This window comes from Atractosteus spatula, chromosome 20, assembly GCF_055471065.1.
Source record: "Atractosteus spatula isolate fAtrSpa1 chromosome 20, fAtrSpa1.hap1, whole genome shotgun sequence".
Lineage (NCBI taxonomy): Eukaryota > Metazoa > Chordata > Actinopteri > Semionotiformes > Lepisosteidae > Atractosteus > Atractosteus spatula.
The window spans coordinates 11,639,975-11,658,748 of record NC_142725.1 but is presented as its reverse complement, the minus strand read 5'-3'; the positions used below and the strand labels follow the sequence as shown (position 1 = coordinate 11,658,748).

At 38.0% G+C, this 18,774-nt stretch overlaps 1 protein-coding gene across 10 annotated transcripts in view; it reads right to left on the bottom strand.

Annotated features, from left to right (window-relative positions):
• The window catches only part of LOC148817520 (rap1 GTPase-activating protein 1-like), a 124,901-nt gene that overhangs the window by 42,679 nt on the left and 63,448 nt on the right, over window positions 1-18,774 (bottom strand). For 4 of the 10 annotated variants that reach the window (XM_088938230.1, XM_088938237.1, XM_088938231.1 and 1 more), the window contains exons 2-3: window positions 17,820-17,913; window positions 2,651-2,686 (exon numbers count right to left, since the gene is read on the bottom strand). In XM_088938230.1, the coding sequence (XP_088794356.1) occupies window positions 2,651-2,686; window positions 17,820-17,913 (130 nt within the window). Of the gene's footprint in view, window positions 1-2,650; window positions 2,687-8,524; window positions 8,854-17,819; window positions 17,914-18,774 lie in introns of those variants that run through there. The other 6 variants (XM_088938233.1, XM_088938236.1, XM_088938238.1 and 3 more) reach the window with 3 other exon arrangements.

Sequence of the window (18,774 nt, the reverse complement as noted above, 5' to 3'; positions counted from 1 at the left end):
ACAGGGGTTATGGAGAGGCCCAACTGAACATTACACTGTCCTGTTTGACCTAAGAGAGGATGTCCACAGGATTAGGAGGGCTCCCATTCCACATTACAAAGATTTTATTTTATGTATCTATCATAAAATATGCTGATTGATGTAGAATTATGTCCATTTATCCATTTGCAGAACTCACTTCATCTTCTGAGGGTTGTGACGAGTCAGAGCCCAGCCTGGTAGAGTTCACACAGGGCATGTCTGTGTAAAACATATTACTAAAAAAACAAATAAATGTAAGCTGAATGTAAAATGAAACCCCTATAGAGATTAAGATAGGCTCAGAAGTGTACCAAAAACAAGTAGATTTATTCCACATTCATGTTTCAAACAACATTAGTGTGACTCCTGTGTTCATACCCTGTCAGCCATTTCAACTAGTGCTTGTACTATTCAAGAATGAAATGCGATTAGCTGGGAAGACAGGGCTGAGCTTCTGTATCTATTAGCATGGCAAGAGTCAGAAGAGTTAACTTATTAAAACCAGCAACAAAAAAGAAACAAAATCCAAGTTACTACTGTAGATTAAACCCAATTTTAAATTCAGGTAATAAAATGACCAGGACAAACATCAGTCCTTAGATTTGTCACTGGTATCACCTTCCAATGTAAACACAAGATACATAATAAAGTGAATTGAAAGTTATGTAACCAGATACTTATAAAAGAGTACAAACAGAAAACTGTGTAAAAACTAAGATTACAGCAGCTCCCAGCCACACAAATTCCATTAGACAGCATGGAAGATATACAGTATATTCCTACAGTTACTTCCTTCAACAGTCCTCTGTAAGACTACAGAAATACTGCTTAAAGCGTTTCTAAAAGCGCTGCAAATGCACAAGGATAGATTTGAAAACAGCCCTTGCAATACTAAAAGCAGGAAGGAACTGTCTTTTATTGTAAAAGTGATGACTGCTGCTACTGTTCGTCTACAAACTGTATGGCCGTGGGATGTTTTGGGTGAGGTAACTTTTTCGGAGCAGGAATCCTGAGGGGAAAATGACTGGAAGTGAGTCACAGTGTGGCAAAAAGGTTGCAGCCATGAGCACTGAAAAGCAAAGGCTTGGCTTACAGGCCCAGTAAACAAAACAGACATGGGAGCCAGGCTTCCTGGGAACTGGAGTCAGTAGACATTTGCATCTCATCAATTCATGTAGGTACTGTAGCAAAATCCATGAAAAGAAATTTGCATTCAGAACACATAAGGCTAACATAAGCTCTGCAAAGAGATTGAGGTGGATTCAGTTACTGGCACCCCTACCCTAAAACTTCACCATGTCAAATCTGTGCTCTGATATTAATGAAACACGTTTCAATAGAGCTCTTAGTACAGGTGTTAATATGTACAGTATATTCTTATCATTTCATTTTCACTTCTTGGCTACTTTTTCTGGATTTTGTGATGCCTAAGTAAGCCTAATTCTACCCATGGAAAATATTCAGTGGAAGTACAGTACAAGGAAAGTTAGAGTTGTAAAGCTATATTGTAGGAAATGATTGAAAAATTATTGTATATTGTTTTGTTGAATTAAAAGGTACATATTATGTGCAATTTTCTAAAAGTTTTGAAAACATGGCAGAACCATCTAAATGAGACAGCAAGTTACAATATTTAGAATCTTTGTACAGGGCTCAAATATCGGGCACAATGAGTTAAAAACAAGTCAGCTGTTATCTGTTCCTTCAGTGAATGAAAGGCGATGTACAGTGGAGGCTAAAACACTAAAAGGTTCGGGGACCTTTTAGTAGAACAACATATAAAGGCATATGATTAGTGCACATTGTTCTCTATGGACCAGACATCACAACTCAGGGCTGTCATTGGCCACCTGTGACCAGGATTTCTGCATGCAGCTGCACCAGGATACGGTCAGCCTGCAGTGCAACAGTGAACCCTATGACTTTTCTGCAAGCTTGCCGTGTTGTCCACGAGAGCTACATAGTTCTCCAGTTACTGCTCATCCTCCTGAAGGCACAGTGGGGTGCACAGCAATTAAAATAGCAAACAGCCCTGGCAAAGACGGACTCCGCTGAGAAAGCATGGTCTGTTTGCATTCCTGCACCCCCATACTCCCCAATATCAACCCCCAACTCCGAAAATTGAAAATAAAAGAGAAATAAGGGTGCTTCCCAATCAATAAATACAGAAAATGGGACCGTACAATTTTCCATTTCTCCACAGATGCAGTTATCACAAATGTGATAATGTGATTAATGGCGATCTTTAGCTTCAGTTGTTTAAGGTAAGGATAGCTGATGTGCATGATGTTCAGGGAAATACTGTACACCTGATACTAGTCTTAGATATTGAAAAGCTGGTGTCTTATGGCCAGTCTGGCTGAGATGCATGATCAGGAACTGTGATCAGGAATAGCACTCAGATCTTAACTACACTGGAGACAGTGCAAGAATCATTTACAGAATTTATTTTGCCCTACCTCCTTTCTTACACACCCCACACCCATCCCTAACAAGCTGCAAATAGACTCTTCAGAAAAACGTATCGTCTTTACAGAGAACTAGAGCATTAGGAAAAGGGAAGGAAAACCAAAAAGATCTAAGCAGAGAAAACAGCAGAAGCTAAAGCTGAAAAAATATATAGTCTTACCTGCATCTTTTCAATCATTTCAAACAAATCAGTGTTCTGGAAAAAGAAAAGTCAAATGAAGGAGTGATTTTTCTCTCTCAAGCTTGTCAGAAGTCCAGTCTTGTCTCAGCTTCAGTTGGAAGGACTGTTTTCAGTTGTATTTGTAGAACATGCCCAAGTCTTCGTGAGGAGCCTGCGGTGTTGCTACTGAAACCATGCTTTTATGTAATGCTTACAAAAATTAATCAGTCACACTGGTTATGCAGCACTGTTACACAGCACACGGTCTTCTTTAAACTTGATTTTGCGTCAAAATAAACTTTCATGCTAGCATTACCATTAAAACATTTCTTTGAATAAAAAACCTTCAATACTCTTCATGTGTAGATATAAAAACAATATTAAGCATGTTACACATTTTGCCAACTACAGTGTCAGGTCTGTACTTCTGTATGTAAAATGATAATTTTATGGTTATACGGTTTGTAAGAATACACATACAGTGCAGTATGTTAGAGTATTCGAATGTTGTTAGGAGGGTCCAAGCATGTTAGTTGAGATGCTGTGTTATAAGAACTATTGTGTGTTAGAAATGCAAAGATAGGAGAATCCAATTGAAGATGACCAGCTGGCTAGTGGATACTCTGTTTACAATACCAGAACCCATTCTGGGATCTTGCCCTATAACCCTCAACACCCTCCGCCCTCTTTTAACATCCTAGCAAGAGAGAATAACCCCAGTCCTTTTTTAACCTAAACTCAAAAGAGGCAATGTCCCAGCTTGTACAATCTAATTTAGGGGTTCCCAACCCCAGACACAGGACCCCCTGTGTCTTCTATTTTTTCTGACAGCTAAGTTCTTAATCACAGGTTGATTGATTTTAGGTCTCTGTCTGAAACATTTTTTAAATGTGCTTTAATCTTTTATAAATTGTCAGATGAGCTTTGTAATGAATATATCAGGCTTTGCTGGTTTCTGCATTTTAGGGCCACTCTCACTCTGTTGTAGCAGCTGAAATAGAATCAGCTGGACTCCTGCATGAGGAATAAACGATCATCATGAGAGTGTTTTATACAAATTCATGTGTCTGTTCATCTTACACTGATTACTTATTAAGAGATTTTATTTAGAAATGAGGTAAGCAGGCTAAGGAGAGATTGTTTAAAGTTCTGTAAGCTGAAGCTCTCGGAAACCGTACCCATCAAGGTGAGTATTTCTGAAACTTAGGTCTGGGTGCAGAGTAAGCCTGAACAAGTAAGCAGATCAATTAAAGCAAGATCAATTAGTATTGGAGATTTAGTGCTGATAAAATCGACAGACAGTGACCCTTTAGAGGTACCAGTGTTTTAAACAAGAAAACCACAGTACAACAACAGAAGGTTTAGTATCTTGATTTCTGAAAGCTGAGAAACGTAACCCAATATTCACCCAAGCCTTTTATATTTGTGTGTTCCACACAATAATTATTCAAAAGCACCTCTCCATATGCCAAAACACCACCATAAGCCAAAACAGACTTGGGGCCCAGTTCTATTAGCAGTCCTTTCCTTCATTTCGGATATGAAAAATAAGAACAAATAAGGAAAGAGCATGTAAAAGTATATTTAAGGAGACTATCAAGGCAAAATATACAGGAGTTGTATTGGGTAAAGCATAAAGCAAGTTCAGAGGTAAATACACATCTGATTAAAAGCATGTACCCACATAAAATAAACAACTTGATATCAAGGTAGCTCATAAATGACTTATCATAACAAAATGCCCTAAGTTAACAGAACCACTCTTTATTATGTGCAATGATGAGATCTGCTTTTGCTGCAGCTATTTTACCTATTTTAACTTAAGATTAATTAAAGTTTTTACTTCAAGTAAAAAAAAAATAAGGATATACATTTAAATCTCTTTTGTTTTACACAGAGTTGTGAGTGTCTGCAACAAGTCATTAAGCCATTATCTTGAAGCAGATTATCTTGTATGCTGCTGAAATGAATGAAGATTTAAGAGGGTACGAACCAAATGAGAACAGTGTGTACACATAGCCTTCTTTTATTTGTAACCTTTCTTTATTTCTGTTTAACGCCTGTATCATGTGAGCCACTACTGTTCTTTCCTTCTGAGATTAAGCAGGCGTTGCTGACTGTGGATTATAGGTGTGTAACTAGTTGACTGAAATGACTGCGTGGCATCTGCGTCTGTCAGCTACACAAGAATAACAGAGAAACAATTGTTTGACTTTGGTCATAAGACAGGGGAGCTGTGCCCATGATATCAGCAAACAGTCTGACAAGCACACATCGACTGAAGCTTTCCCAACCATCATATTTGTTTTCTCCACGTGTCTGCAACACTGCTGCTGAAGTCAGCAAATAAAAAGCACACCTAAGCCTGTGTTGTGTGTAAATTCGCCAGGAAGCAGAATTACACTGAAACATGTGGGCCAGTATTCTGTCTGATGACAGTATTCATTCAATATGGACCTTGGTGCTAGTTTAGCCTTAAACTGGTAACAACGTTTAAGAACAAATAGATGAGGGGTTAGCATTTTTGAAGGTCTGAACCCTATGGGTATCTATGCTGTATTTACTTTTCATTCCAATGAAATGCTGTTCCATTAAGACTCAGAGTCTTGGGAGGTGTGTTTTTTTTTACTTGAACAAGTTACTGTTGGCTCTTGGCTGTCAGCTGGTGTGTAACTGTGCCCTGGGTGTTAGCTCACATGTGCATGTACTGCTGATGCTATGTGCGAAGTCCTGTGACCTCAGTCAGATTCCATACAGAATGTCTGTGCAATGAAAGGCATGAAAATATCTCAACAGCATCCGAGAAATGTAGGAATGTTGCAGACAGCTGTACTGCTGGTATCAGAAATAGATCATTATGAAAATGTATTAATCAGAAGTTTCTAATAAATGGACACTGCATTCGCAGTCAGATAACTTGAGGAAAAGACTTTTGATTTATTGTATTTTTTTAATAAAACATTTTCAATACAATGGAATCGCCTTCAAAATGACTAGCCAATTTGTTCTGTGTCCCATTAAGAAATACAAAGAAGCAACTCCTGTTTTCAGTCCTAAACATATTTTCTCTTCATTTCTTGTATTCTTGATCAATTATTCACTGATGTAATCCTCTGTGCTATCAATACCTTTCAGGAGTTATCATACTTTAAAACTCATCTGTTTAAACTTCATCTCGGGATCCAGAACTTATTTGTCTGTTAGTTCACTTTTATTACATCGCCATGTACTGTAGTTTCCGGTATTCTAAAGACTACAGCAGTTTTGTTCTTTCAACATATCCTTTGTCATTCATTATTTTGTTTAGCATGAGACAATTTATTTATTAAACTACACAGTGTTTGTTATCTTCTCCACATCTCCATAATTACTAGCATTAGTGAAGATTAGAGGTGAATTAACAATGCAGACAGGGGTAAAAATATGTCTGCATCTGAGAGAGATGAGTTGATTAAATGAATACTAATGTTTCAAGCGAACCATATCAAATATTTTTACATATTTTTTATATATATACATTTTTTTATTTCAAGATTCTGCAAAGGATTTATGAAAAAAATCAATAGCTACAAAGCTATTTTACAGCTACATAAAATAAATTAAAAACCACATATAATTTTTTCAGTTATAGAGGGTGCCCTATTGAATACTTTTACATCACCTGATGATTACTGCAGCAACTGTAGGAAACAATTATGCAGGGAGTGAAAGACAAAATTTCCAGTTTTGAAATGGATCCAGAGGTGTTGTTAAATACATGGTAAAACGCCACTAAAGAAATCTACAGCTAGTCTTGATCAAAGAAAGGGTGCATCACTTCGTGTCATAGTTACGTAAATAAAGTCCTAAGCCAAACACATAAAGACCAAGACACTGTCTAAAAAACAAATAGTGCTCAGTCAATAAGGCATTCTCTAAGGAAAACAATCTTATAGGAACCCCTTGGACTAGCCACTGTGAATCACTCAAAGAAAGACAGATATATGAGCAATGATAAATTCACAAGGCTGGCGATCATGGGATGTGTCAGTCATATACTGTATGCCCTATTGCAATGCAATCTATTCAACTAGGAAATGTCCATCCATATCATTTGGGGACATGCAAAGCCATTTAGGATACGTGCAACCCAGCTTCAGGTTCTCCCTTTCTTCTTAAAACCATGCATACGGTAGGAATCTGAAAGTTTTGCAACTTTTTGTAACAAGCCTTTTTTTAGAGCTACAATCTTAATTACTGTAGTGACAAAGAAAAGATAAGAGGAATTTTGCCCAAGGACGACAAACGAACAAAATGTCATTTTTCATGTCACAGAACACTAAGGGAAGAACACAAACCTCAATATGCACACATATAACAGCCAATGTTTATCAACAGCCTTGATATATAGGTAGTAAAAGTGCTTGGCACTTGTCTTTTACAACCTGCAGTGCTTTCCATCAGTTTTTGCCAGCGATTCATATTCAGCAGCTTTACTAATCAGCACTTGGCAATTCATGGCTGACAATACTGCTTGAAAATAATGACAATAATGCATTTTCTGACAGTCGCTCAGATAAAAGTAAGTGGAAGACTTTCAGTAATGGTTCAGGTATGCCAGCACACACTGACGTTTGGCAATGTTGCAAGCAACCTCCCTTGCTCTTCTGTTCTAGCCAGCTTGCCACCTACAGAGAAATAATTCCAAAATGCCATTTGTATATGTGCCCTAAGACCTATCTATGTGAGGGCCTTACAGGAAGCGATAAACTATATGGAACACTCCCCAGAACATCTGAGCATTAACTTATCCTCACTGTCGAACAGCAAACCTCCTGTCTTTCAACTTAGCCACTGAATTACATTAAGTGATCCCCATAAAATGTGACAACCAACGAACATTCTTAAGTTTCATTTTAATATCGTATTACAAGACAAGCCTAAAGAAGAGGAACCAAATTATACGGAACTGAATATGAATGAATGTGTAAGTAAATTCAGTAATAAAAATGGAGACAATATTAACAGCAATTATGATCTGTGATATGATGCTGTTTTGAAAATGATTCAATTTAATGACTGCAGTGCTAGAGATAAAACCATGCACATTGATTTCAAACTATGAATCAAGAAAAATCAAAGACAAGTAGAGTTTAAGCTACCTCTAACATGATGCACAACATTTGCAAAAAAAAAGGGCACTTTAGGTCTTTAAGGAAACTTGTTTTTATCTTAAGAAACTACTGAAAAACAACTATTTTTGGAGACTAGTGTTTTGCAGTACTGTATTTTTGCTGGACATGTTTTCAAAAAACAAAGTGAAAGTTTGACATCTGAGGAGGCTTTATTGTGATTTTTATGTGAATCCCTGTTTTTCTGCAAAGACTCAGAGGAACCGGGTTGAAAGTATAACACAGAAGTTCAGTGTGGTATAAACTGATCACATTATTGATCACATGGGCAGAAAATCTCACATTGACACTTGGAGCTTATTCTGTGTCACACACGTTGTACATAAAGAACACTTTTGTTTTCTCGTGCTTAATGGAAAATGCAGCAAACAAATGCCTTACCGCATTTATGCTACTGTATGTCTTACTTGTTGTAATGTAAGTAACTACTGATGGTTTTCCCTCTGAACTTGCTTTAAAGAAACTTCCCAGATGAAGAAAAGAAAGTTTTTCTCATTCATGAACGTCCATAAATTAATCATCCACTTGAACCTTAAAATCTTAATTTTTGTGGCACGAAAGACACACAAACATGCAAGTGGCCTGACAAGTGCTCAGTCCCAACATGCCCTAAATGTCTGAACCGCAGTGACAAGTCGCAGTACAACACTCTGCCTGGAACACTATTAGTCACCAGGGAGCACAGGTATGACAGGATACTTACAGCACTGTGTCGTCTCATCTGGCCCACAGTTGACATATAAGGACTTAAATTCAGAAGATGACTCTTAGCCATTTTCAGGATTTAAAAGAAAAGAAGTTCTCCCAGATGGCTTTTTAAAAAGTGCAAAAGATGAAGAAGTCCAGAGGGTACCACTGGTTTTTACCACACGGGTTCCTCACAACGATTTCCTTATAGAAGCAGAGGAGAGCTCATTAAGATCTTCGAGGAAAATCTTCCGGCTGCATCTTCATTACAAGGAAATCCCTCTCCCAGCACACAGATGATCTCCCCAGAGTGCAAGCCATAGCTCTAGGCCTGGCTGACCATGTGGGCCGCCTCTCTGAGAGCCTGTGTGTGTGAATGAGTCCCTCGTCCCCCCCCTCCCACCCTCTTCTCTCTCTCCCTTCTCTCCAGCTGACGGGAGGCAGCCCCAGGGAGAGGGACATTCCAGCAGTGCAGCGAGGCCGTCCTCCTCTCGGCCTCCCTCGCTCCCGAGCTCACTCCCTCTCCTGGCTCCTGTCCAGAGGTGGAGCACAGACTCATCGTGCGTGCTCCCGGATCAGGACATGTTGTAACACAACCCCGCCCTCATCTATTGACACCCCAGGCCTTAGACACTAGAGGACAAACAAACCTGAAAATGCAGAAAAGACTGTATTTACTTTTGACCCCATTATAACCTATCAGTCTCCGATGCTGAGTCCCTCACATCCCAAGAAAGGAATCTCTACAGATGTCTTCTATTTAGATAAGACTGCCTGGACAAAATAATTACAGTAGGTAACAGCGTTTATAATAAACACATAAATTAGGAATCTCAAATATTGCTGTCAGACCTATTCATTGACAGACTCGATCCTTTTCCATTCTGTGTTATCAGACAATAGCTCAGGTATCTTCCTGGCTTATATCTTATGAATGCAAATTTGTGCATTCAAACAAATTCTGTGTAACGTTTCCATTGTAGTTGCAAGCCGACAAAGGCTTTTCCCTTGAGGCAATTAACGTCTCTCTGGCAGGTATGGTGTAAAAGCACTATGATGTGGTGGTGGTGGAGGAGAGGGGGTTGGTTTTCAGCCCGTAGCAGATCTGAAATCGGAGATCTGCTCCTGTTAGAAGGACACATCTGCTGTCCGGGTTTAGCCTGCTATGAAGAGTATGCAAGTGTGTTCAGTGTGCTGAAATAACAGTCTCCTACAACTAAATGTAACATTTGATTATGGAGACTTCTATGGTGTAACAGGTGTCAAGAATCTTGCCATATGCCATTTCCTTTATCTTGTGAAGTTAATATCATCCTACGCCTGGGCTGTACTAACAAGCTGTGACACTAGACACCAAGGCTGTGAACACAGTGTGCAGCAACCAGCCAGCCTTTGTAGAACTACATATGTTCACCTCTGCAAGTTAAACCTTTTATTTTTATGCACTGAGACAGAGCCCTTTGAAAACTGAACTATTTAATTTAATGAAGAGAACAGCTTTGTTTAAACAGTGTGATAAGGATAACTTGCAGTCAGCACCAGACGTGCCCACCAGTCAGACTCCTGTTTAACACCATTCTCACCACATCCAAAAAAAAAACAACTGAAACTGGGATATGTTTGGAATCTCAAATCCCAGATGTTTTTCTGTGGAAATGTAATTGTTTACAGTACACCTTATCAGCAGAAGACAGAAACACTGTTACTAGAGACAAAGAACAAAACTATTAAAACTATTTGGAGAGCTAAATTGAAGAAGCAGCTCTACTTCATGAAGTGGTTAGAGGAGAAACGACAACATTTAAAAAAATCACAATTTTGTTAAAGTTAAATAGAATCCCTGGCAAGATGAAGAAAATGTCAGCAAAGTGAAACTGGATTGTAATAAATGTCATTCTTTTAGCATGTGCCACTGAAACTTAATGGTAGGTTAGAGAATGGCAGACATCTGGCTGGCAGTGAATTGCAATCACTCCACCATGAGCTGCTCAATCTAACCTATGTGGGCTCAAGACAACAAGGGATTTGTCTGCAACATCAGTGAACAAAATTTGTTCCTGACAATCAATAATCTTTTAATCTTTCAAGCCCAATAACTAGATTTAAGGAATGAAAAAACTTAGTCCTTATTTAATGTACAAATTAAATTAAGTTAAATCACTCCTACAGCTGGAAGATCCTTTTAGCAATATGAAAGGGTATCTATCGCACATTTTGACAGAAATAATTCTGATCAGTGTTTTACTGAAGGAGGAAGTGTCAATAAGTCTATGACCTCTTTGTAAAAAATAGTTTCAATGATGGATGCCATTGGAAAAGTTATTTAATTCTCCCACTGCAACATTTTGTAAGTCTGTAAATTGTAATTTCTAGTTTTTAAAAAAATCTGGCAAGAAAGTATACTAAGAGTAAGAGGCGGAATAATGTACAGTGTTTTATGGATTTAATGGAAACTGTTAGGTTGATTCATGCCCCTGACACAAATAGAAAAAAACATTTCTTTCCATCCCAGTGACATGGAAAAATGGTATTAGCTAACTTGCAGTGATGAAATAGCTTCAGATTTTCTTGTTAAGAACAAACATTGTTACACATTGTCTTTCAGGCATCTGACACAATCTTTTCAATGATCACAGCAGAGGATGTGGATACTGCCAGCTGTAAAACATTTCTGTGTACAATGTTTCTGACTTTATCCCACCAAAGACATATACAGCTGATTAGAGTTAGCAACATACAAGCTGAAGAATGGAAATAATGAGTGAACTCAAAGGTTAACACAATTCCAAGTTATGTGGCCTCTTTTCCTGAGCTTGGAAATTCAAATGAGGACCCAAAATCTCTTTAGTCTTGATTATACTCCTATTAAATCTTCTCTGGGATAAGAAAAAGAAGGGAAACAGCAGCATTCTAATGAGACAAATTCAGTTAGGTTCCCATCAAAAGTGTTAGTAAGAAACATTACAGCTACAATTAGGACAAATTTAATCTGGATGCTGATTTTATCTGGCTTGTTATACAACATGGACACATTGTAATACCTTCCAGACAAACTGGAACATGCATTCTATGAAGAAAGAAGACAGAACAACATTTCAGATTTGCTATGATTAGCATACATAGATTAAAATGGACTGGGTTTAAAAAAAGAATTCTCTTGAATTGTAGAATGTGATCAACACCTACCCGAGAGAACTTTGCTATTTGATTTGAACAAACCTTTGTTCACAATATGTAGGACCTTTGCGAAAGCTGATAACATTATTTCCAAGATTAGAAACCACCAGACTGTGAAATAATTAAAAAACTGCCATCACTCAACAGGGTAGGTATGTTTAAATAATTGACTAACCCATTATGTAGAAACTGAATTATCCCACCAAAGAAAAATCAGATCACTTGGTTTTGTCTAATCCCAGCAAACAATGCTCATATTACTCTGATCATAATACTGAAATTATTTCAGGTGGGTAGCTGCGTCAGCATGCGTAGGCTGCAAAGGAACAAGTTATAGGTTTATTCCGGACTGACCTGTCTTTCTTACACCTGAAGAAGGCTCCACAGCCGAAACATGTTTTCTTTCTTCTTTTTTGCAGCTTGGAATAAACCTATTACTTGTTCCTTTGCATACTGAAATTATGTCAGTAAATTATGGCTTCTTATTGTTTTAAGTTTTTAAGTTCCTAAAAAGCCCTAATATTACAAGGATGCTAAAATTCTACACAGTTAAATCAGCACTTCAGGCCTGAAGCGTGGCTGTCTTGTATAATGCATCTGAAACAGATTAATTTCATAATTAATGTTTAAGCTATAGCATCGAGTAATTAGCAGAAAAGCCTTCTTTCTATATTGAAGAGGTCTCTGCTGGAGGAAGTGAGAGGGAATTGGGGAATCTTTTTGAAGCCACACCCCCATACAACTCATCCCCCAATAGACCAGTGATGACTTCACAACGCTCTGACACCATTCTCCTTCTTTCAGCTCAAGTGTTGACTGGAGGCATGATTTCACTCAATTCAAAAGTAAAAATAGCCATAGAGTTCTGCATTAAATATTACGAGCACAGTTATCTTCTTTAGACCACCTCACACCTTCTGGACTGAAGCAATGTGTCTCGTTTCCTTTTATTATCAATATACTACCTACCTTTACCTACGCCAAAAAAAGTCTTTTAGTCTAGATTTTAAAATACAGTACTTGATGTGGCTTAGCTGTTGCACGTTGCTGTCCAGTGAATGTGTGGGTGAGTGTGTGTGTCTGTGTCTCTCCTTGTGCCTGTTGCTTGCTGAGACAGCTTCCAGCTCCCCCGCAACCCTGAACTGAATCAAGTGGTGAGAAAATGGATGGATGTTGCTGTCCATTTCAAATAGTACCTCATGTGCTTTGCTCATCAACATTCCTTAAAAATGGCCAAACTAAGGGTTTGCTACCCCACTAAACATACTGGCTTATACAAGGCTCATCCGGCAGATGCTCATCCAAAAGCTTTTCAGAAAACTGTATATAAGAACAAAGAACATCACAGAACTATAACCAGATTATATTGGAAGTTGGAGGAATATTGAAAATAAAATATATACATTTTATATTTAGTTGAGGTTCAAAGTGACAAGCTTCTGAGGAGCAAAGATTTGCAGAAACTTTTTAAAACTAAGAACAGCGTCAATGAGGGATTACCCTGATCTCTCAGTGAGAATGATGAAAGGTATATCATCCTTTCCTATTCCCTGCTTACTAGAAGCTGGTTAATCTTTAAGTGCAGTACTTTTTAAACCATTCATTATCACTTTTATTTTATTAATTCAGCTTTATTCAGCAATAGATCTCTCAGTCTAATAGACCTCTGCAGATTAATTGTATCATGTGCTTGATTTGTTAACCTTAATTAAAACCATTACATTCCTTCATCTCTACATCTCTAGAAGGAAAAAAAAACATTTCTAGTGTTTGATACATTGATACAATGGATTGCCTATTCACAGTTGTTTAGTCAGAAATAAGGGATTGTGAGTGGAGGAGCTCTGCTTGAAGCTCTGTTAGCTGAAGCTGTTGATTACAATCTGAAGGTGGGGTAAATTTGAAACTGAGCACAGAAACAAGTTGGAAGGAAAAAACCTGACCTTTTTCTGGAGGTTTAAGACCTTTTACCAAACCACACAAGAGTTAAGCAACATTCTCTCTCTGTGAATCTCTGCATGCTTAGTTAAAAAGAATTGCAGGTCTCATCCTGTTTTCTTACAGACGCTCAGTTTAAAGTTTGTGACCCAGCACTGAGATATTTTGTTTTCCCGGCTCCCCACCTCTGCCCCACAACCACCAGTCAGAGATGTGAAGCAGTCCAGCTCCTCCTGTGGATATGAGCAATGTCAACCCACACAAGTGTCACTCTGACCCATCATCGGACCGCAGAAAACAGGAAATGACCTCCAAACGTTTTTAAATATCAGAACTGATTTATCTTGTATTCTTGTTCAATTCAGCTTTTGATCAAGAAACTGTTTTTTTAAACAGCACTAAAATCTGATATATTGATTACTGCTATGCAGAGATATCCATGCAGGCTTGCCTTTTCACTAATGAAGGGACAGATGGACTTACACATCTTCATCTGAACTGCTGCTCTCCTCCAATTAATGATTTAATCAAGTGACAAGTATTTAGCACTTTAGTGTGATCTGCTACATTGACCCATTACTAGGAGGGTTGCTGGAGGGTGAATGAACTAACACCATTATCCAATTTTAGTGTGGCTTTAAATAAAAAGATAAAATGACAGATATTAGATGCAAAGAAAATAATATTTACCTGAATTTCCTTGATAATCGTTACTTATGTTTATACATTGAAGTTGCCATTTTCTCTTACTATTGGCTATTCAAAAAAACAGCTAACAAACAAAAAAAAATTGGTTGATACAGTATGTATATCAAAATTAAGTTTAAATTAAGAATCCAGGCAATCAAGTCTCAAAGAAATTTGATATTTACTTAAATACTAAACTGACACCTGGGACAAGAGGGTTAGCTGGGAGACCATAAATCTTTTGGAAGTGTGATACTGGAGATTTAGAAGCAGAAATACTCAAATATGGAATTCCAGTCTCATACAGTTTATTGAACAGGACTCTGTGCTGCACATCTATATAATCCTAAATCCAAATTGCTTTTAAAATCAGTCCTTGCCTTTTTTTACCAGCAGATATCCTCAGAAACAAATTAGTTCAGCTTTCAGACCTACTCAGAAAGGTGAATGGCGCAGAAGCAGACCGACATTACAGAGATGACATCCTTCTGAATCATAAGACCCTAACACTATTAGATGAGAAACAGAAAGCATTTATAGACATATTAAACTCAATGTTTTTAAACCCATAAAACGGTCTGCTATCACCTGAATTCTAATTCACACTCAAGTGGTCATTAAACCCATTTCAGACAGGCAAGGACAATAAGTGCACCTGTACTATTTTGAGGAAGAAATGGCAATCTTTTGCTTCAGTCAAAAGAAATAAAAAAAACACATTTTAAGTAACGATAATTACTTCATGGTATTCAAATCACTTGAGAGTTCATAAAATGGCATAGTACGATTTCAATATTCATGTCATTACCTAACTACAAAGACAATGTGCTCAAAGATATTACTCATAAGTTTTTTCTTTCATTATTTGAATATACTGTGATAAAACACAAAGAGGATTAGGAGTGGGAAAGAATTCTCAGTTCTTAGTTAAACACTTTTAATTTGACAGATTATTCTGATGATCTCATGAAAAAGAAGAGAGAAGGAAATTATATTTTAATATGTTGAGCTGTAGATTCATTTCAGACCGATCGGAGGATGAGAAAGGCCCAGGAGTTGTACTGTAAGTATGGGTGGCAGACACCTGGGCCACCCTGTGCTGGCTGCCCCTAAGAAATCCGTCTGTGAGCAGTGCTGGGTTCCTGGTCCCTACTCAATCCAAGAGATTTATGAAATGCTGAAACCAAGTAGCTCTGCAGCTTTTTCTGACTCTACTGTTTCAGCTACCCCCCACCCCAGGACACTTTCCCTTGAAACACAAAAAACTGAAACCACAGCCACTCAGGACTTGTATTAAGATTCAATTCATTTCTTAAATAATAGAAAGGTCCACTGTAATTGCATAATTACAGAACATCCTTTATTAGGATAAAAAAATAAGCCAATGTTACTAATCATTATTAGTTGTGAGATAATTATGATTATTATTTACATATTCTGCTATTATAGTGACGTCTCTCCTCATTACTGACAGAGCAAAGACAAACTAAAATGATGTATTTTCATGAATGTCTATTTATCTTCTTTTTGTCAAATGTGTACCTTAAGATTACAGAACTGCACACGAAAAAAATTAATACTACGAAGCTGGAGTAGGCAAACAAAATACAGACAGATGGAAGAGCAGATCTTTGATTTAAGTACAAAAGAGAAAACTCTATATATGCTTAAAATAGAGCAACTGGATATCTGGATAGAGCAATGTTGTTTTACACAAATGCATGAAAAATATATCTTTATAATTAAAATGGAAGTAATATCAGGTGGCAGTTGCAAAGGCATACTAACAGAGAAAAATATAATATCAAGGACAGATAGAAAAAATACAGCATTACGCATTACTAAGAGAGAATGCAGGCTTCAGGGTCTGACCATTACTCAGAGAGCAAGTGGAGAATTCATCTTCTGTGACTGCTACGTGCTTTGTAAAAATCGGTGCATACTGTATTTCAAGTAATCTCAGTGTCTCACAGCAGCATCAAGGGGACAAAAAAGATCTTTGTTATCCAGTGTCATGAAAATCACACAGGTCATAATTTAATGCACCACACAATTTCACAACTATGTGTATTTGAAAGTCAAAACTACATTTATTAACTTATTAATAACCTCCCACTTCTTCAATATTCACCTTCTCTAAGCATTTCATAACAAATACAATTATGAAAACTGGTCAAATATATACTTTTGAAATTCTCAAGGTATTCAAGAACTGCATTGGGGTATTCAGTAAAGTGTTGAAATTACATTTTATGATTTTCAATAGTATTCTTACAATTTTCTTTTCAGACCTCTCTGAAGAGTGAAACATCACGCAAAACTTCTCAAACAGCTCACATAGTACAGGGTCATTTTTATACACACAATTACAGGTCTGATCAGCTTGAAGACTTTGCAGGCTGAACTGAAACATTAAATGGTGTTCATCAAATCAAGTGGTGATGCAAGATTTGAAGTTTACTCTGTCAAATGTTGACACATCAACAGGCAATATTAGGCCTAAAATCAAGTCCAGTGCAATTTAATCACCAGTATAAACCCCCCTAAAAGCAGCTCATGAATCCCCTGTGCTTGTCTCCAATTGGCCACCAGGTTCACTGACCTGAGACTGATTTGGGCCCTGATGTATAGAGGCGATAGGCCAAGACACAGTATAAACCACTGCCCTGTCTATTTCTTCCCAAGGGTGGCTTTAAAAAACAACAAACAACAACAACAACCTTATTTTATAAAAGAGTTGCTTTTTTCTTTTAAAAATACTTTTTTCTTTTATCTTTTCTTGTTTCTTGCAGTTTTCTGAAAAATGAGAAGACTGAGTTTCTGCCCTGTCGGAAATATCACGTTAGAATGAACCCATTCTAACATGAACTGAAGGAATAAAAAAGCTACTTCTGCATTTACGGTCATAAAATGAAAAGCTCAATGCAAACACACACATCTAGGTTCTCCTTCCTAGACTGATGCCCACAGAGCGCATACACCAGTACTGTGAAAGCTGACACTAGCAGCACCAGAATGTTCCCAGGTGTGAGGATCTCACATCACTACAGAAAACCACTCATGTCTGTGTCAAAACATCATCACCACCGCCTGCACATACTGGACACACTTATTATACAGGACTAAAAAAGCCATCTACTGTACATCAAGAACATATTCTCAAAGCTTGAAAGGAAAGTCTACCCCTTATCACTGTGTTCTAAGGTTTGAAGCATCATATGCGATTTCAATTGGAGCTTCTTATGAAGTTTATTTCCCTGTTTTTGTTCCTGCTATTAGGGGAGTAGATGCTGTTAGCTCCTCCTGGCTAGACGGTCTTAATAAGTGACACTTCTCCAACTATGGATGGGTGAACGGCCTGTCAGACAAAAAGAGACTGCGAGTGGGGCTCAAGAGAAGACAGCAAAGGTGGGGAGGGGGCAGACCGAGCCACAGACATGCAGGTTAGTGCCCAGCAGCGCAGGAGCCCCAAGCTCTGGGGTGTTCAGTTGGACCAGGTGCTGTCCTACCTTGAAACACGCAGGAGCAGTGTACGGAGGTGGGGGCTGGAACAGTGGCGGCTCTAGTGTGCTAGAGATGTGAGGGTCCCCTCCATCCTGTTTCCTGCAATGTGAGCAAAACACAACAACGTTAAGCACAGGCCTGCCTACTGCTGGAGGACATGAGCTGGGAAACCAGGAGCAGACAGAAATCCTCTTTCAATCTCCCAATGCACTTACTGTGTACTTCACTGAAAGCAGCCACAGCCATTTCATTATTGCTGAAAGAAAAGTCCATTTGTTTTGAACAGGTTAAGAAAGTTAAGAAAAGGGCAGTAGCTATGTTTGTCCGATGTGTTCACCTATCAGATGACAACAGCAGTAAAATACAATTGACATGGGTTGTGACTATAATGATGCAACTCATAGTTTTCCTCTATCCTATGGAATCGGTGGAAGGTGGCACAGATAACTTGAAAAATAAGAAGTCTAACCATTCCTTTCTGCATGCTTGGTTGGCTGAATTGTTCTGACAAGAGCCTGTTTTTAGACTGGACAGAGTGCTTTGACCTAGTCCTAATGCATTATTTTACATTTGTGTCAAAGGCAGAAACAGCAAAGACACATCCTGATCAGCGAAAACAACCAGTTCTTAAGTTCCTTATCCGTTTGCCAAGATCCACACAGAAACCTGGAACAAACCTGTACTACATGTGAAATACACAAGATGCATCAGAAGGCAGAGAAGAGAAAAAACAAAAATAAATATGTAAATAAATAAACAGGTCAGTAATGATCGAATCACCATAAAACTCGCATTTTCTAAGAGCACAACAATATACTATGAAATCAACAATGATCTCTTATTGTGGCAGAGACTGTGGTTCAAAATCCACATTGGTTGAAATCCGTTATTAGTTTCGCATACGGGTTTGCAAAAATTATTAAAACAGTTCAGAAAAAAAGGAAAATATTATCAAGAGAA